Source organism: Corvus brachyrhynchos, unplaced genomic scaffold (assembly GCF_000691975.1).
Source record: "Corvus brachyrhynchos isolate BGI_N302 unplaced genomic scaffold, ASM69197v1 scaffold139, whole genome shotgun sequence".
Taxonomy (NCBI): domain Eukaryota; kingdom Metazoa; phylum Chordata; class Aves; order Passeriformes; family Corvidae; genus Corvus; species Corvus brachyrhynchos.
Genome location: NW_008246062.1, coordinates 2,202,455 through 2,221,208, shown reverse-complemented (window position 1 = coordinate 2,221,208; position 18,754 = coordinate 2,202,455). Strand labels below are relative to the sequence as shown.

The window sequence follows — 18,754 nt, the reverse complement described above, 5'->3', positions numbered from 1 at the left end:
TGCTTCTTCTAACTGTAATCTCTCTATCTGGTGAGCATCCAACAGGCAATGCAAGAAAACAGGGACCAACTTCTCTGCATGCTCCAGCTCATACCGATGCAATGTGGAGAGGTAGTTTCGTGCACAGAAAGACAGGAAGGTGACATAAGGAAGATACTTGTGTATTTCAAGCTACCTTCTGCACTGGGTGTTCTGACCTTTAGAGAAAGTTAATCATGCCATCTACTTTCACTCTTCATTTAATCTCCCCTTCCCATCTGTTCGGTTTCTCTCAGCTGGAAGCAAGATGAAGAACGAGTACCAGTCAGCCCTCTCAGTGGTCTGCAGCCCACACTTTGGGGCCATTTATTATAAGGCATTAACATCAATTGTCACCTCTATCATGATTGTTACTTCAATCCATCCCAGATTAGTAGGCAAGAACTGATTTTCTAAATATCTGAAATGCAAAATGATCAGACAGATATGCAGTATCAGAAGAGACTGTTCTGATCCTTTGGCCTGAACTCTGAAATAACATATGCCAGATGCTTCAGCTCATGTGACAGGTTAAAACCTTCTGCTTGAGTCATAGCATCCCTTTTAGAAAATCTCTTAATCAAGGTTTCATGTGATAGGTTCTCCACCCCTATTGCTAAACAAGATGTTTCCAAAATAGTTAATTACCTTCACTATTTAAAAAAATGCAGACTTGGTGTCTTATTTCCATTTTAAATTCATCAAATGCCTGCTTCCAGATAGAAGAAATCAGTAAGTTCTTCTTTTTGCCCCCTATTCTAAGGGACCACATGTTTTAGTAGGTATTATTTATAGGCTATAGCCAGAAGTATGTTTAACCTTTACTTCAATAAACTGTAGTCACTCTCATTACTCTTTCAGACCTAGAATTACTCTTCTATTTCTGAATAAGTATTAAAACTTATTTGTTTTGTAGAGCAATCACTAGAACTAAATGCAGAACTCCAGTAAGAATCTTTCCTGAGCCATACTCAGAGGTAACATTACCTTGTTACTTCTAGAGGCTGTTCAGCAGAGTTCAACTTCATCCCAAAACTGTGCTAACTCTTGGGACTTTGAGAATTTCAACACAGTCCTGAGAGCTCATATATTTGGCTGTTATTATGACACCCATCTTCTTCTTAACAAGCACTCTTTTCTAACGAGGATTTCCTCTTTTTATGAGTGACCCACTTGCTTTTTCCTGCAGATACTTAATTTTGCATTTGACTGGATTAAAATGAACACCCTTTAACTGAGTCCAGACTACGCAGTGACCCAGGTCACTTACTTCTGTCATTATTTCACCATTTTTGTATGATTGGCCAATTTTACCAGTAATTACTTCAAATGTCTTTCAGGTAATGCTAGAGAAAGTGAATAGCACAGAGCTTTCAGCACACTGCTGAAGGAGCCTACTAGAATCTCTGCAATTTTATTTGTCACAATTGACAGGTTTTTTGGTGATGTCATTTCTGAGCTGTTTTCATTTTCTGTAAAGAAGTGCTGTCTCAAATACTCCAGCAAAGTTTAAATACATTTTATGATAACTTACTTTATTCATCAAACTTGCAATTTCATGCAATCAGTTTCATTTGATAGATCCTATGTTCCATGAAACCAGGATGATTGGTACTAATTCTGTGTCTTTAAATTCTTTGTCATATTATCTCATATCAAAATTCTTATAATTTTTCTGACACTTATGAAAGTTTAACTAAGTTTATCAGGTCACCTAGTTTACACCCTTAAAAATTAATAATAGATTTTTTATTTTCCTGAAATATTTTGAAGGTTTTCTAATATTCCATAAATTTCTAAAATGAACATTAATGGTTCTGCAAATTTCTGAGCCAATTATTTGAATATTCTGAGTTTCCAATTATCTCATCCCACAGATGGGAAATATTTAGTAGTAGTTGTTTAGCACAGTCGTCAGTTACTGACTGTTCATACATTAAAAAAATAAATGGATGGATGGATGGGATGGATAGCTGGGTAGACAGATCTCTCTTGGACATGATTAAACAGCAGTGGAAGGGAAAATAATCCAAAAAGTCATCCAACCCCATTAGACACCAGAAAACAGCTGAAGTGCTATGCCCTTGATCTGCAGACGCACTCCTTTATTGAGTATTCCAGTACCCATAAATCACCTTACAATACAATACCTTCCAATGCACATATACATTATGGAGCTACTTACATACAGATTGTATCCTGAAATTCTTTACAGCACTAAAAAATTGCGAGGCAGCAGCTAGTACATTGTGTAAAGAACACAGCAAGGTAAAGACCTTGCAAAGCAATTAAAGGAAAACCTCCATTCTCTGATAAGACTAATAAACACGGAGAAAAAGAAACTGAGCAGTTGTAGGAATTAAATAGAATGAAGTAGCAGGGAAGGTCTGAGAAGTACGTGGCCAGGTCCTGATGGGAGAGATGGACAGCAGCCACTGAACTACATCCTTCCCACAGGAAGACTGCTTTGATGTGAGCACCATATTGCTGCCTTCAGAGCAAAGAATGCCTCTCTAGATCTCACCTTTCACTGGTCAGTAACAAAAGCAAGGAAACCATGCACTAAGGGGACAGTTATATTAATAACCAATTGTATCAATAACTAATTCCTTAATTATTGACTCAGATTCTTGGAGGAAGGACAGGAAAGTAAGGTCTCTGGTCTAACCAATTACCAGTGCTTTCCGCAGGTCCCTCCATTTTAATATTCCCAGACACATGGTGTGACTCTTGCGACTATCCTGTGTAGGGCCAGGAGCTGAACCCAATGAACCTTGTGGGTCCTTTCCAGCTCAGGATATTCTATGATTCCCTGGTTCTAGTCTGGCCAAGCTCCCTAGTTATGGCCTGGGTAGAAGCACTTTGGACAGAACAGAAGCAAGAGGCACGGACTTCTCCTTTGCTAATGCCTAGGCCATGTGCGTGGCATTTCTTCTCTTTCTCTCCCACAGGCTGAGCTACAGATCCTTGGTCTTCTGTTATTCTCATTTCCCTCTAGTAAAATCAGTATGGGTTGAATGTCAAAAGGAAAAAGTTCAGAGATGCTCTCCTTAGCTAGTGACTTTTTTAACTGAAGGAACAAGAAGCACCAAGAAAGATCCCTTATGGCAGTCAGACAAATACTCTGATAGGCAGAACTAGTAAAAAAATATGTGGCCTAAAAAGAGCCAATAAGCAGCAATTTCTACTTGTTTCTGTTGCAATCTCTTGCAAAGCCTATCTCTGAGATGGCAGCAAGTGTCTGGAATATAGCTAAAAATACTCTTCTTAGTTTTAAGACAAGTATAATACTCTTTTCTTTGAAGTCCCTCTTTTCATTTCCTCTGCCTGAGGGCAACCTAGTTACATGAGTGGACCTGCTGTAGGACCACCTGCCCCCAGTTCAGGAGTCTGGATGAAAAACTTGCATCTGGACCTCATTTGTGGTCTTGACTCCTGATTTAAGGGAAGTTCAGCATAGTTACCGTGCACTGGGCTCCATCCAGAGGAAAGTTCCTGCCCAAGAGAGACAACATGTTGTTCCAACCTGGTAGCAGATTATCAAGAGGCTGTTTTGCACATTAAACACTAATTCTCCTTGCGGGATGCAAAGAGAAACAGAAAACTCGGACCAATTAACGATCCATGAAAACGTAACAATGTGCTCATTCAGTACTGCTCTTAGTGCACAAACTAATCCATGGACATGCAGAGACAACACGCACTCTAAACAAAAAGTTTACAGTTGCAAAACAGTCTTCAGATGTACTCTGAGATAGATTGTGAATTCCCTTCTTTATCATCCTGGCGGATTAAAACAGAAAAACAGCCCTTAGGTTGTATCTGTTACATAAAGCCAACGGTGATCATGTCATGAGAAAGGCACAAAGCTCCCTCCACACACCACACTACAGGGACTTTCTGTGGAAGAAAGGGGGAGAAAATAAAGCAATTCCAAAATTCTACCCCAGCTTCTGTCTGCTAGTAGTTTGTACAGTCCTGTGGGAAAAGAGCAGGCCAGAAGAAGTAGTGAACTCCAACAACAGTACCTTTCCTGGAAGATGCTGTGCAGAATCAGAAAGATTAGATGCCCTCGGTTGCTGTCCTAGCAGCTTTCTCCATTCTCTGTTGCTTTTGATAAATCATTTATTAGAACAGCATTTTTACATAATCCCTGGGGGGGAAAAAAAAGGAAAAAAAGAAAAAAACCACCAATATCCCCCCCATAAAGTAGATTTATCACAAAATGCTGTCCTCCTACCAACTGTCTTCAGATCAGAACATATATTTCTCTGATTATTAATTACCTGATGAACAGAAAGAGCTTCAAGCTTTTTAACCTCTCCCTTTCTCTTTTGTCCTTCAAGCGTGTAGATGACAATGTGGGGGTGGTGTTCAAAACACAGATAGCAACTGCAGTACTGCCATCATGTTTTGAGCCCATGGGCTCAAATATTAAAGCCATTTAGGAGCCAAGTATTTAAGCTATTTTCCCAGTACATACATTCTGTTCCTCGTCAAACATATTTAAACCTGTCATAGGAACATGAATCCTGCTGACAGAGGTGAGGAGAAACAAAGATGGTTAACTGCCAATACTACATGTAACAACAACAACAAAAGTCAAACCTGCCAGTAGGTATTTGACCTGCGAAGAGAAAGGAACATGCTGTTGTTAGCCCAACGTGCCTGTCTACTGCCTATCCCTTATCCACTGTAATGTCTCAAATCTCAGGATAAGCCATAGCTTTTCTTCTCTTTGGAGTTCATCCAAATACCTTCAACAATATGAAACACACCTACACATAAATAACTCAGGAGAGCAGGAGAACTGAATGCACCAGCAAATTCTGAGCATATCAAGGCCCCTGAAAACTAAAACAGTGAAATGAATCTAGAGTAATTAGCTGCTCTGTCCCTAGAATGTTCTCACAAAGAAAATACAGTTATTGGCATTTGCCTATCTCTTTCCACAGCTTTCGATGCTCAGTTCCTCTACCCTCAGCATCCAGCCAGTCAAGATTTTTATATTGCATCAGTGAATATCAGAACAACTAAGGAGAAAAAAAACTGGTCCAAATCTATAGGCAACTAATACCAAAATCAGAGTACAACTCCCAGCTTCATTATCTGGTCTAAATGAAATATAGTGAGCAAACGCTCTTCTGATCTCTCTTATTAGTCCCATTTGTTAAAATGTTGTATTATTTACAGCTTTGCACAGAATGAAGAAACTGGCTTAGAATTTCATCTCAAAAGCAAAGTGATTATAAAAGCTAGTATAGCTTTGTGAGCTTATCTCACAGCAAGGTTCTTGCAGAGGTACGACTGTATTAGCACCCCACCACAAGGGCTTATCCCTCGAAGTTCTAGTCTTGGCAAAAGTAGAGAAATAACACTCTTCTGTCATAGTGGGCAGAATTTCTGGAGAGGTTTGATTCAGCAACTAACATCTCCTTGGGGTGTGACCCACCCAGGTACTAGACAGTTAACATTTCACCTTAAGATGTCACTCCTAACTATGGAACCAGGTAGATCCTGCAAGAGAGGTGCCTTGATTTAAGCTGGGTGCCTGCCTTCACTGGCAGCCAGCACTGGTGCCTGACCAGTGATTTGAGCACAGCTAAGGGTGTCCTGATAAAAGAGAGAAATCCTGCCCTACACTCTGTTGACTGCATTGGCTGGACCTCCACTGATTACTGTAGGGTCCTAAGGTGTCTTGTTCACAAATGGATGAATGTGCAGGCACAATCTAGGTGTGCACATTTAGTCAGCAGGAGGGACATCCCAACACGACCTGTTGCAAGAGTAGAAATCAAAGTTCCCAGGCAAGGTATGTTCTCTAAAGACACGAGCTAAGCAACCATCCAGCTGCAGCCAACTCAGTTTTGATCGCTGTGCATATATTAGAAAAGTAAGCATACCTGGCACTTCTCCCTAGCACTAGGGACTGCTGGCACAAAATGGCCTACACCCAAATTATCAAATCCTCTCACTTTCCAGAACATCATGGCCCATCCAAGTTAACCACTGAATACAGCCTGTCTTCTGTGCTAATACTCAGACTTTGCTCAAGAATTGTTTGGTGTTAAACACAAGTCAAAAAAACCCAGCAGTACAGATTATTAGGTTCCAGTTTCTCTGAACTTCCCTGGCACAACTTTAGTCTACTTTTTAGGTGTGACTGGTGTGTGTTGGCCGGGACTATCAGCACTCCAGATGTGATTTTTAAAAAGAAATAGGTTTCACCACATCCTATATTCAAAGATGTGAAGTATACAGACAACATATTTAAGGTCAAAGTTCAAGCAAGGCATCCCCAAGGGAGTTTCCAGAAGTATTTTAAGTCTGAATGCATTTGGGTGAAACCAGGAAGTGTTTAGTTTATTCCTTTGCTGAGATGGAATCATAGGACTTTGTTGATAGATTATTCAAGTAGTCAGATGTTAACTGGTAACATCACCAGGTGCGTACTGGCTAAAAAGTGATGGCAAGAGCAGATCCATTGCTATTGAATAAAACCACAGCTCATTACTCACTATAGCTCTCCAGTTTTCTCCATAGAAATTGATTATTGCTGTGGGGCTTGAGAGTACTTTTTGTCTGTTCATCTTCAGAGCTGCAGTGTTGGTACCTCCTCATCCAGGTGGTTGGCAGGAAAACTGCATGGACAGCCAGTTTACTCGGAGCCTTGGCTTCAAAAGGGGAGAACAAAGAAGATTCCCTGTTTAGTCCATGGGCCTCCCTGTTAAAACCCCATGTGCTATATACTCAGTAAACCCTGTTGTATCACTTTGAGAGACTAAGACCATAAGTTTTATGTCCTGTCATGAAGTTACATTATTAGCCAAGGTCAGGGAGCACAGTTTAATGCAGGAGTGAGAAGGTGCCTCTGCATGCACGGCTCTGTGTCTTTTTCAGATGCAAGCCACCCTGTGTCACCTGTGAGACTTTCTTCTGAGGAGGAACTAGACCAGGGAGGAAGGGCTGCTGAATGCATCCACAGCACAGCCCAAAGCTGTAAGCCAGGCCTGGTGCTGTTGTCAGGAGCAGGTGTATAGCTGGCAGCAAGCACTCAGCATTAGCTTTTTGAGGGGCTCACAAAAACCATCTCTCCATTTCAGCCTGTCTGTTGAGCAACACCAGGCTCCTAGGATTGATTTGTGCTGCCAGAGCCTTGCAGGGGTGGGTAAACAGATGGCTTTGTCTGGAGAGCAGACTGGTCCAGGCTAGTCTCACCCAAGGTTTGTGCTCAGAAATGTTGTTGGCACGCAGGGACATTTCTGGCAAAAGTAGCAGAGGCAATGCTTGTACAGTGTGATGGCCCCCTGCCTCACTAGTACCTCAGACCCATGGTTGCTCCAGCTACAGCCACATACAGTCTGGGCAAATGAGGCCTTTTTTTGGATCTAACATAAGAAAAAAGTTTTTAAAATACTTTTTAAAAAAAAAGTAAATCCATGCCAAAAGCCCTTCCTGAAGCTGAATGCATTAGTTGCATTGCATCCTGTGTGGTTCTGACCTATTTTATTTCATCAGACAGTTAGAGAACAAACGGAGACAAAAAACATCTTAGGTGACCTGTAATAAAATATTGAGTCACTATAGTTGTTTCTAGTGCTGGATGTGCTCCATTGTTGATTGGAAGATTTGCTGGCAAAGTATGAAATTCCATAGGGAAACCATGTTAGGAAAGCACTTGTGTTCATCTCTCAACTGCAGAATCAACATGGAGTCTGCAGAAATTCCCAGTGATTAAAGCTCTTTATATTGCTTGGCTGGCCAACAATCAAACTATTCATGCCAATTAATATGATAATGGAGAATTTATTAAATTCACATTTTACTTATATTGCCATAATAAGGAAGTAGCAGTAGGTGTATCGGGCTCCCCTCATCATCAGTATTGGAAGGCAAAGAAAAGGTTATGCTGGCAAGTTAAGGAAGGCCTAGAGGTTTACCCCAGTCACTATGGAGGGAAATGGAGGAAGAGAGAATGCCTTGAGACCGTGCACTACATCTGCTGACTTGCAGCTCAAAGGTGACCCAAATCTTGTGGTATCAACATTTGGATCCCTGTGCTCCACATAGTCTAGTGTTCAGACTGGCACTCAGCCCAGGCAGTGTCCTGGGACACTGATCTGTAACAACCCCTCCTATCCTTTGTCCCACATTGGCAGCCATCCTCTCCTCACTCTCCTGCCCACCTGCCCACCCTCCTACCTGCTCACTTCCCCCTCTCAGCGCCCTCACCCCCTTCCCCATGTTCATTCTCAGTGGTCGTTGCATGTACATGCCTTGGCACCCTTCAGCTCGTTAAGTCCCCTGCCTTGCCTCATGTTTTGACAGGTTTTGTGAGTTTTGACAATCCTGCCAGTGCCCAAGCTGCTATCCAGGCCATGAATGGATTCCAGATTGGCATGAAGAGGCTGAAGGTGCAGCTGAAGAGGCCAAAGGATGCTAATCGTCCCTACTGAAGGGTTGTGGGAACCACTGGATACACAGCACTAGCACAGGTAACTGCATGGGGAAGGGGGTGTCAGCTACACTCGTAGCGTCTCTCTGTGTTTTAGACCCTCAAGGAGATTGAGCTCTGTGACTCTCTATCTTCTGCCTTTTTGATTCCGGCTAGAGCCACTCTGCTCAGACACACATTCACACATAAACCAGGAACTGTTTGTGTGTGTCTCTTTAGAAAAAGAGGTGGAAGGATGTTTACCAAGGGATAAGACAACTTCCTCATCCCAGGGGCATCCTGCATCTCTAGAAAGTGTTTCTGGTCACTAGAGGAGAGTCAGCAGCTGTCCTGATTCCACTTACTCAGTGAAAGAGAGCATTTCTGGTGCTTGAAGAAAATCTGCAATTAAGAGGTGGGACTGGGCTGCAGTTTAATCCCAGGTGACTGGACTGGGACAGTGTCTGTCTCAATAGCTCTGTGTTGCAAACGTTTCAAAGCATTCTTCATTCTTCATGCGGTACAGTCTGTATCCAATTCCATCTCAGCATAATAACTTAATGTAAATATGTCTCCCTGACAACTAAATAATCCCTGATTTATTTCTTCACAAACCCAAGAAATTAATAGAAGGATCCATGTTCACTTCTTGGTCAGTTGTTTTAAACTCCTGTGTGTAGATAAAACCCAACCAAAGCCAAGGAAGCTTAGCTGGAGTGAGGACCTGGGGTCTTGTTTTTAGACTCATGTGCCACGTATTGCTGGAAAGAAGCTAGCTGGATGTTCCAAGGAAACTTCTAGTACATGTGACAACACCAAAAATATCAGAAAGCAGCAGTTGGTTTCATTGGAATCCCAATGTATCACCAAAAACAAAAATGAAGATGTTTCCAAAAACGGAAATATTTTCCACCACTGGCTGGCTCTTCCACTAGGTAATCTTTGAGAAACAGAAATATAAACCCCTGTGTGCTTGTTTACAGAGACAGGAAGTCTCCCTATTGTTAAAGCTGTTCCACACCAGAGATTCCCCAATAAACTCAGCACCTAGGGAGGCCCTAAGCAATTTGTACTCCTGAATTAGTGATAAAGAGTTCAGTTAGGTGACCTTTCTATGTCGTTTTAGCTGTAATGTCTAAGATTCTGTGATTTTTATTCAGGCCTCTTTTGACTCATCTAAGACAGGCAGGAAATCCCTATCTTCAACTTTCCCAAAGAAAAACAGAGTGTTTTAATTTTTCACTGGCATCTCAAATATCTTTGAAAAATGTATTTTTTCCAGTCTTCAGAGCAGTATCCTTTCCAGTGAGAATTCAGGAATGGGATCAAAATGTCTTTGAAAGAGGTGCTGCACTGAAGACAACATAAAGGAGATTAAGAAACTTTTCAGTAAATATATTAGGTGCATATGCAAGAAACGGCCTCCATAGTGTAGAATCTCCTTTATATGTGACTATATGGAGATAACTGTAAAAGCATTTTCCCCCTTCAAAAACCTCTTTTCTTTTCCTTGCTTATGAAAAGGCCTCTTGGAAGCTTGAAACCAAAACATGTTGCCATATCCAAATGCTTTTTGCTTCATCACACTGGCTTTTTTCTGCAGGCTTTGCTGGGGGAGGGCGGGGCGTGCATGCATGCAATTGTGTTAAAGCAGGGGCTGCATTGGTCAGGGGGGTTTTCCATGACACCTGCAAAGGGATCAAGGAACACAAAGGTCTCCTTAGTTAGGCACCAAGCTGTATGTCCTAGCATAGCTGTGCTCACTGAGGTTATGCTTGTTTCTCATGGTGGTGTAAGAAGATGGAGGGCTGTGGATATCTGTGTTGTTAAAGATTCACTAGTATGAGTCCGCAGTGTTTTTTATTATTGTGGCTCATCAGGAAGTGCTCTGAGGTCTCAGCTTGTTTCCTACAAAAAGTTTACTCACTAGTAGGACTAAGATTTGTTGTTTGGGTATTTTTTCCCCCCCAGTAAATTATATTAAAAGGAGTCAGCAGGTAAAATAGTACTAAAATCCCACACATTTCTCTTAGAGTATTTTTTCCTTTCCTTTGCCTGTAGTAAGCAGAACACTCTTGAAGTGTTGCCTCTAGGTAGGAAGCCCTTTAGCCTTTCTGGCTTTTACTTTGGCTTTAGTGCTCTGCTGGCAAGAAAAATCATTCAGTTGTTACCACCAGATCACTTCCACCCTTGGCTTAGAGGAGCCTTGTTTAGAGACCCTATCAAAATGTATCTCAGAGGTCCTTATTCACTTGCATACTCGCACCTTGTTGAGCCCACTGAAGGAGCTGTACCTGACTTTTAGCAGAAAGGAGTTCTCCAGGAAAAAAGTTTTATACATGTCTTTTTCCACCTAACAGAAGGAATTGCCTGAGTGTGTGTGGCCCCAGAGGACACTGCAGGAACATTCCCCAGGGGAGGATTTGGGTTAGCACAGGGCAAACCATGCTACAGTAGACTCTAGAGGACACTCGGTGACAGCAAGGATACCCAGAATGTCAGCAGGGCTTGAACCCAGGTCTTTCTTTAGCTCATCTACCTCCCAGGGCTTGGGAGCATCAATACCAGCACCACAGAAGCAGGCAGGATTCTCAGTCACGGTGGCCTTAGGACAGCTTCCCTCCAGGGCTGGGCAATAGTGGCCACCACAGGGCTAAGCCCTCAGGAATAAGCCTGACTCAGAGACAGGTCATCTGCTCTTGGCTCAGCACAGTATTATTGTACCTCCACTGCTGGCTTGATTTGCAGCTTCCTTTAACTGATCGAAACACAACAACTCCGCTGTGAGTTTCATCTATCTTTACTTTGGATGCAGCTCTTCAGTGTCTTCAATTCCAATTTGAAGCATGTGCATAACCACATTGACATCAGGGCAATTACTCGTGCTTCAAGAGGATGCTCAAGAAACTTTTTAATTGGGATTTTTCCAAGGAAGGGCTTTTTTCTATTGAATTGCTTTCAAAAAATAAGAAGTTGCCAACAACAACAACAACAACAACAAAAAAAAGCAGCACCTGGTTTGATATAATCCACCAAGGTGCTTTTTTCCTAACTGAGAAAGAAAGAGCTTCACTAAGAGCTTCACTAAATTTTAATTCTGGATGCACGATTTTTTTTTTTTAACTTATAACTCTCCCTTTTGGGACACAAGCAGTCTAGGCCACAGTGATTTGAAGTCCTTTGTTTTCTTTGCAAGTGCTCTAAACTTGCTGTCGAACACTGAAAGGGTCTCTGTGATGTGGCAGATAAGCCCAAAGCTCCAGCAAGGAAAGCCCTGAAGAATTTAGATGGCAAAATGGCTGTCCCATTCTCTTTTTTCTTTATAATTAAAGAGGTGGTTGTAGTAAAAAAAAAAAAAAAAAAAAAAAGGGGGAGGGGGGGGGCAAAAAGAGTGAAACCAAGTCCCTCGTGGCTCGGGTGACTTTCTGGCTTGTAGAAAAAAAAAAAAAAAAAAAAAAAGGGAGGAAGGATGGGCTGGGAGAAAGCAAAAGAGAGGAGGATCATTTGAGGCAACTTTGCCAAAATCAATATATTCTATTACCAATCCCCCCTTAGGACTAGGAAGCAAGGACTCAGAGACACTCCATGTGTCTTTCAGATAGTGAATGCACAAAATAATTAAGAAAAAGCCAACCTGAAATCCACAGCTCCCTGAGGTGGCCATTCCTAGGAGTCCTTCAGTGGCCTGTGCTATGACAAAGTTGCAGGTGCAGCCTGCAGTGCCTGGGGCTGTGTGTGAGCCCTGGGCCCACGGGGACTGCTGGGACAGGCAGGCATGTGAGGACAACACTGCCTGAAAAACTGCACGGCACACAGCTCTTCCAGAGCTCAGGACAGAATGCAGAGCAGCCCAGGAGCATCCAAAGATCAAAAAAAAGGCACTGCACACAAGAGCCATGAAAATCCTGCCCATTCTCCTTCTGTGGCTTCATTGCAGTGACTGCTCATTGGCAAAGTGATGTTTTCCACCTCGGACAGACACTCTGCTGCTGAAGTTTTATTTAAGGCTAAAGATGCAGAGACATTTGGGTGAGACTAACCCAAAGCACTGACTGGCATGAAACTGAGTGAGACAAAGTTAGTGAGAGCAAGACAAATTGAGTGAGGCAAAAGGGAAACAGAAGAGTAAAAAAAAAAAAGGAGAAAAGATCAACAACTAGATTTTTTTAGCTGTGTTCCTGAGTAGCGACAAAACATTAAATTAATGCGCTGTCCAAGCAACCTGCTTCTCCAAAACACCAGGGGAAATAACATAGGCCAAAGCTCAAATACAAAAAAAAAAAAAAGACATTTTCAGGTCCTCCTTCACTGCTTCTTAAGCACAGACTGATGTGTGGTTTATTGTAAAATGTGTGAAATGCATGTTTTTGCAGCTGTCTCGAATAGGTGGTATTTTTACTCTGAATAAATGTCTTTCTTCCTTTTTTTTTTCTTTTCTTTTTTTTTTTTTTTTTTTTTTTTTTCAATTGGAATGTATAGTTTACCAGACTGGAAAACTTTACATTTTTCTCTTTTTTTTCCCTAATAAGAGAAAAAAATAAAAGCAACCCAAACTTTCTTTTAAAGTAAGCATATACTATCAGCCAAATATAAACAAACAAGCAAAATGCCAAATAGCCATGAACAAAAATATGTGAGTGGAAAATTTCTGGCTTCTCTCATCATTTCAGATGGCTTCAGTGCAAAGTCCAGTGAAAGTGTATTTTTTACTGAAATTTTTGTTGCTTATGCCTCTCAGATAGCTCTCTATTACCTCTAGTGAGAGGCTATTCTGCAGTTGCATTGATCTCACTGTTTTCTATTAGGCTGTTCATCTTGAGATTCATCCCAAATATCCTTTTTCAAGATAAAATCCCATTTCTTGTAGTTGTGCCTCCTACAATCATGCTAACCAGCTCCTCTTCCACCTGCACAGATTATTGTTGTTTCCCTCTTTTAGTCATCACTTAGATTGCTTAGGACTTGCTTACATTATGGAAATTTGCACTAGTATAATTGCATCAAAACAGTACTCCAGCACAAGCTTTAATATGAGGGAATAAAGAGAGAAAAAAAATCAGCACAGCTTAATTTTGGAAAGTCTGTTCAGGTACTGGAAAAACATCACCTCAGCCAGTATTTTTTTCTGTTCTTTGGATTACTTTTGTTTTTCATTTCCACTGACACCCGTGATTAAATTAAGCATCCCTCACTGTGTTTGCAACCCAAACTTTGTGCTGTTGTTCTTGTACTCAGAGAATGGAAGTGAATTGTACTGGGGGAGGCTAAAACAGGACTCCTGAAGGCGTTTGCAAGACTGACAAGGAAATCGTTTTCTTCTGTCTGATAATTTTTAACCTGTCTGTCCATGTAAATTACTGATAACTTTATTATGGCAAAATTCTCATGTCTGTTCTACAAACCACAGTTTCAATACCAGAGCATGCAAAATCCCATTTGCTAATTATTTTATTCTAAGATTGGCACTCAATATAATGCACTGATGGAAAACGACAATAATTAATTACTGCATTTACTCCAAAATTACAATCAGTAATTACTGCTCTGAGACTGAATTCCATTCAGCAATATTTGGAACTTGTTCTTCCTCAAAGCAGGGCAGCTTTTCAGGAGTATTGCTGTGTTTGCATCTAAATGAGTCCATGTAGGTCACTAACGGATACGCGCCATTTGTCATGGGAGTGATAGAGCAGCACAAAGCAATACCACAACACTTCCCCTCAGTTTGGAGCAGGAATTCTTCACTAAAACCCATATCCCCACTTTTAAAAAGATGTTAGATAATATAAATACTTCAGAATTAAATAACAGATATTAAAGCAGCGTCCCACTTCTCATCCTGCTGTGATGCTCTTGGCCCTGGCACTCTGAAGTAAACTTCTGGAGAATTGTGAGAACTTTTGCCAAAACTCAGCCAGCAAAGAGCCTTCTGAGTTGTTCCTACTGTGAAAAGACCAGGAGCTTGTTAGGGTTGTGCCCTCTTCAAAGGCTTCCAACAGCAAAACCACCAGAGCTGCAGGGTTGACTGGAGGGTGGTAATGTCATATTCAGCCACTTGACCAAGATTAGTGTAGGAGTTCATATGGACAATATCACACAAATTACCTGAGTAAGTCAGATTTTAGAGCCTTTCTGAGCTCAGTGTGAGTTTCAATTGCATCAGTTACTGGGCAGCTGCAGTAACCTGAAAAGAGCGGCCTTTGAAGGAACATTTTTAGAAGGTTCGTTCAGCAGAGATTTGCCAGGCCAGTGCATGAGGGAACTGCAACTTGACGAAAAACTGGAAAATATAAGAAAATGAAAGAGTAGGTGTTTGAAACAGCCGTGACTTGAAATGAGAGCCAAAGAGATGGAAAAACACAGGAGACATCCATAGCCAAATTTTTTGTTCAAGCAGAGCAGCAAACACTGACAGAATGAATCCCCTGCTAAATAAAATATGTACAAAATGAATGAGAGAAGGCAAAGACCCACAATGAAAGAGGATTGTGAAAATACAGGATGAGTCCTAGAAAACAAGCATAGTCATTTTTCTGCAGGCCCTTCAAATAAATTACAACTCAGCAAAATCCATTGATACTGGAGCACTAGAGAGACCAGTACTCACTAGTGAGCAAACAGGAATAGAACTTCAGAGACATTCTTCTCAGATGGCCCCATATTTGAAGGCAGATAGAGCTGTCTTTGGTGTGTTCAGTTAATACAAACATCAGCACCATGAACATGCTTTTTTGTCCAGGTAAAGACAATGTGAACAGTGTAGGCCAAAGGCAGGGCACAGCCCTCTAGGTCTAAGAAGACCTTCTTCCAGGAATTCCCAATGAAATCAGAGTTACAAGTCAGCCCCAACATGTGATTCACTGGACTTGGGTCACTTGTGCAGCACTGATCAGTAAGCTGAACATGACCTGATCTTTTTGTCACTGACCTTTGAGAGCTACTGCAGAACCATGAATTGAAGTTCTGTGGGGTAGTGTTTGGCACTTACGCTGTAGAGATAAAGAAAAGGGAGGCTAAAAACTCCATGAAATTTACTCTGCAGGGGAAAACTGCTACAGGAGTTGGCAAGAATCTTAATAAGGGGTTGCAGAGTACTCCATCAATGTGAGCACCTTAAATTGATGCCCTTATGGTTTGGAAGGCATATACAATCAGCTGCACTAGAACACTGTTTCTCGTTTCCACAGTTATACCCAGTGATATATCAAATGCAATAATTGCATATTTGAATAATTCATAGGTACGGTAACTTTGGCCAGCTACAAGTGAATATCAAAACTCTGGTCTCTGAAGTGTTTGATTCAGCTGTAGCAGAGAATTGAAGGTTTACGGTACAAACCCTGCTTCTTAGGTGTCTTTCATCCTGCCCTGTGACTGCAGTTATGAAAAAAAGGAGAGTTTTTATTTCAAACGGTTCATTTTTCCACTTAGCTGAGCTTCATCCAACCTTTTTGAAATATTGGGTAGAAGGCTGAGCTGGAGGGGAAGGGAGAACAGCAGTCAAGTCATTTCCCAAGCAAGAAGCAGAGTAAATGAAAACTCAGTGCTCTGTCTGGAAAAGTACTAACCACAACCATGATCAGGATAAGTTCTTGAGCAGCGCCAATCACCAGCTGCTCTGAAGCCAGTGAAGTGACACTGATTTATGGCAGCCAAGGATTCAGACCCACTATTACTTACTTAACTCTAAATGTTCTCCTAGCAGAGATGTTTCAATTATTCGCAATTATAGAGGGAGATGCAATGTCACCATTCTGGCTGCTCAAATCTTCTTGGAGCAGAGAGACTAGGGAATGATCATGCCTATCTCCAAATATCACCATGCTCATTTTAAAAATGCCTTTTTATGATAATGACTTGCAAACAGAAGAAAATCTCTTGCACCCATGGAAAGCTGCAGTTCCACACTCAAGTAATCCTCTTTAGAAAGCAGATTTTTGCCGTTACTGAGAGATACATCCTCCCTCCCCAGCTCTTCAGATATCCCTTTTTCCTGTGTAAAACAGATCCAGCAGCTGGGCTGCCTGAAGCATCTGTTCTATGCAGAGCAATAACACTCTAAAATCCTCACAGTGACGAGATGCCTACCTTTGAGATTTCTGGCTTTATGATGTCCAGTCCTTGAAGCCAAAGATATCTTTTGGTTGATTTGGATGTGCTGTAGACCATGGTTGTTATGGTAGACTCTTAAAAGCAGGTTGTTCCAAAAGAAAATAGGTTTTCACTACCTTGATTTCTAAGGATTTGGAAACAACTGGGACATTAAACCCATGGGCTGTACAGTCAGCTAAAAATGTGTCTTTGATGGATAAGGTTCTCTATTTTTCTCTACTCTCTTGAAGCATCTCCACTCATGAGCAGAGGTTGCATCCCATTTGCCGTGATGTATGACACATGAATGCTTTCCATGCTCTTTATTTTTCTCTGTGCATTCTCCTTGCATGGTACATATTTCTCCACCATGGCAGATGGGACACTGGGAAAGGAAACCAGGCAGGCAGACCAATGCCAACTGTGGGAAATTGGGCTCTCCCATGTCAGTTTTAAGAGACTTGGTGCTTTCAGACAGGGGTTTATTTGGGGGGTTTCTGTCTTCTGCTCTGAGGTTACAAGGGCATTGTTTAGTACAGACCATACAGACCTTGTTACACAAAATCCCAACAGGAATTCCTACTGGCCTTGTTCCCATTACCCAAGAAGACCAGTGTAATGCAATTTAGATGAAGGTGTACAGATCCTCATCAGGAGTAAAAGAATAGCTCACTCCTGGAGAGGTATTCCTACACTTAAACCTGAATGAAGGAATTTATGTCCTTAGATGGCTTTGTTGAGGAGCATGCTAATGTGCTGTGAGTAATTAGTAAAGGCACACAGACTGGCACCATGGTTGTCTCTGGGGTCTTTCCTCTTTCAGCACAGACCCACTTCCTGAGAGTCTGACTTCTGGGACTCACCAGGGATTCCTGGAAGTAACCCCAGGATGCTGCTTAGGATTAAAATGGAAATAATTTCTTTCTTCCGAAATGCTCTAGAATAAATGAGTTGTCCTGAGGTTCACAGGTATCTGAAGAAGTGCTGGGCCTGTCCTTCAGCTGGGGAAAAAATGTAGGCTTTAAGGGAGCGATGATTATTTGTGCCAACTAAACACTTGCCACGGGATTTGGCCACTTGTGCTCAGGGAGCAGAAATCTTCTGCTTTTTCTCTTCTAATCTTTCAAATTGCCTCTGTAATTTTTTCCCCAAGTTGTGTGTGCTCAGTGTGTTCTGTCGAAGTGAGAAGTGGTAATGTCACTCTGATAGGAGTTTTATGGTTCACAGAAGGCAGGATTTGTATTGAGATAGACAGATAGATGGATGTCTGGTGCCTGAACACAATGTATTACAGAGATTGACCCAAAATTTTCAACACTAAAATCCCAAACGATAGACTGAGGGAATCTCTGTCTGGGAGATTTCAGATGGATTTTATCTCCTTTTTTTCTGATTAATACAAGCCTTTAAAAGCATATCATCCCTGTCCCTTTGCCCAAATAATTGGAGAAGATCAGAGTAAAGAAGGATCAATAGCAAATAAGTAGTCTACATTTTCTCAGGTGTCAGTGCAAAGGAGGTCAGACACTCCATACTGGGAAGGGAAGGATACACAGTTAGGGGAGTCTGGTATGTGTTCAGATAAGGAATGTTCATCATAAAAAGGAAGAGGTGAATCCTGTTGCCCACGCCTCTGGTGAACTCAGGGAAGGTGGCAGCAATGTTCATGTCCCCCTGACAAGCCAGGCTCAGGGCCACACTGAGTTCTGAGCTCTCCCTGCACATGAGAGGTAAATGGAAAGGAGCAGAAATGCTGGCTGATGGGAGCAGTAGGGACACCATCCTGCCAAGTTGCCTGCGGAGCCTGGAGCTGCCTCCTAATGAAGGCAAGCGGCTGGTCACAACTGGAGGCGAGCTGTTCCCCATTTGTTTGTGCTCCTCAGAGTGGCAGGGATCTGCTCTCCATCAGAATAATCCAATTGAACAAAATGATTCATATTAGCAGGCACATCTGTCTGAGGCCAAAGCAGAACCCTGGTGTTAGTTTAATAAATGGCGTTCATTAAACTCAGCTGAAAATATAATCTGGAGAGACTGATGGGGTGAACAGAGCAAAGAATAAGCAAAAGGAGTTAGCAATTATCAGATGTCATTTGTTCTACTGGTACCATGGAATTGGAGCTTGTTTGCTGAAATCTTAATTTCATTTTGCTGAGGCAGAATCCATCAGAGAAGCTTATGCTGCAGCTATGATTCCTGTATGTCAGCTGT

The 18,754-nt window shown here is 41.8% G+C and overlaps 1 protein-coding gene across 9 annotated transcripts in view; it reads left to right on the top strand.

Annotated features, from left to right (window-relative positions):
- CELF4 (CUGBP, Elav-like family member 4) overlaps positions 1–18,754 on the top strand; it is a 616,716-nt gene that overhangs the window by 583,826 nt on the left and 14,136 nt on the right. For all 9 annotated transcript variants that reach the window (XR_001865975.1, XR_001865974.1, XM_017746620.1 and 6 more), the window contains one exon: positions 8,347–8,513. Coding sequence is in view for 7 of the 9 variants with exons in the window: in XM_017746620.1 (XP_017602109.1) it covers positions 8,347–8,474 (128 nt within the window). In the remaining 2 variants the exon portion in view is untranslated. The remainder of the gene's footprint in view (positions 1–8,346; positions 8,514–18,754) is intronic.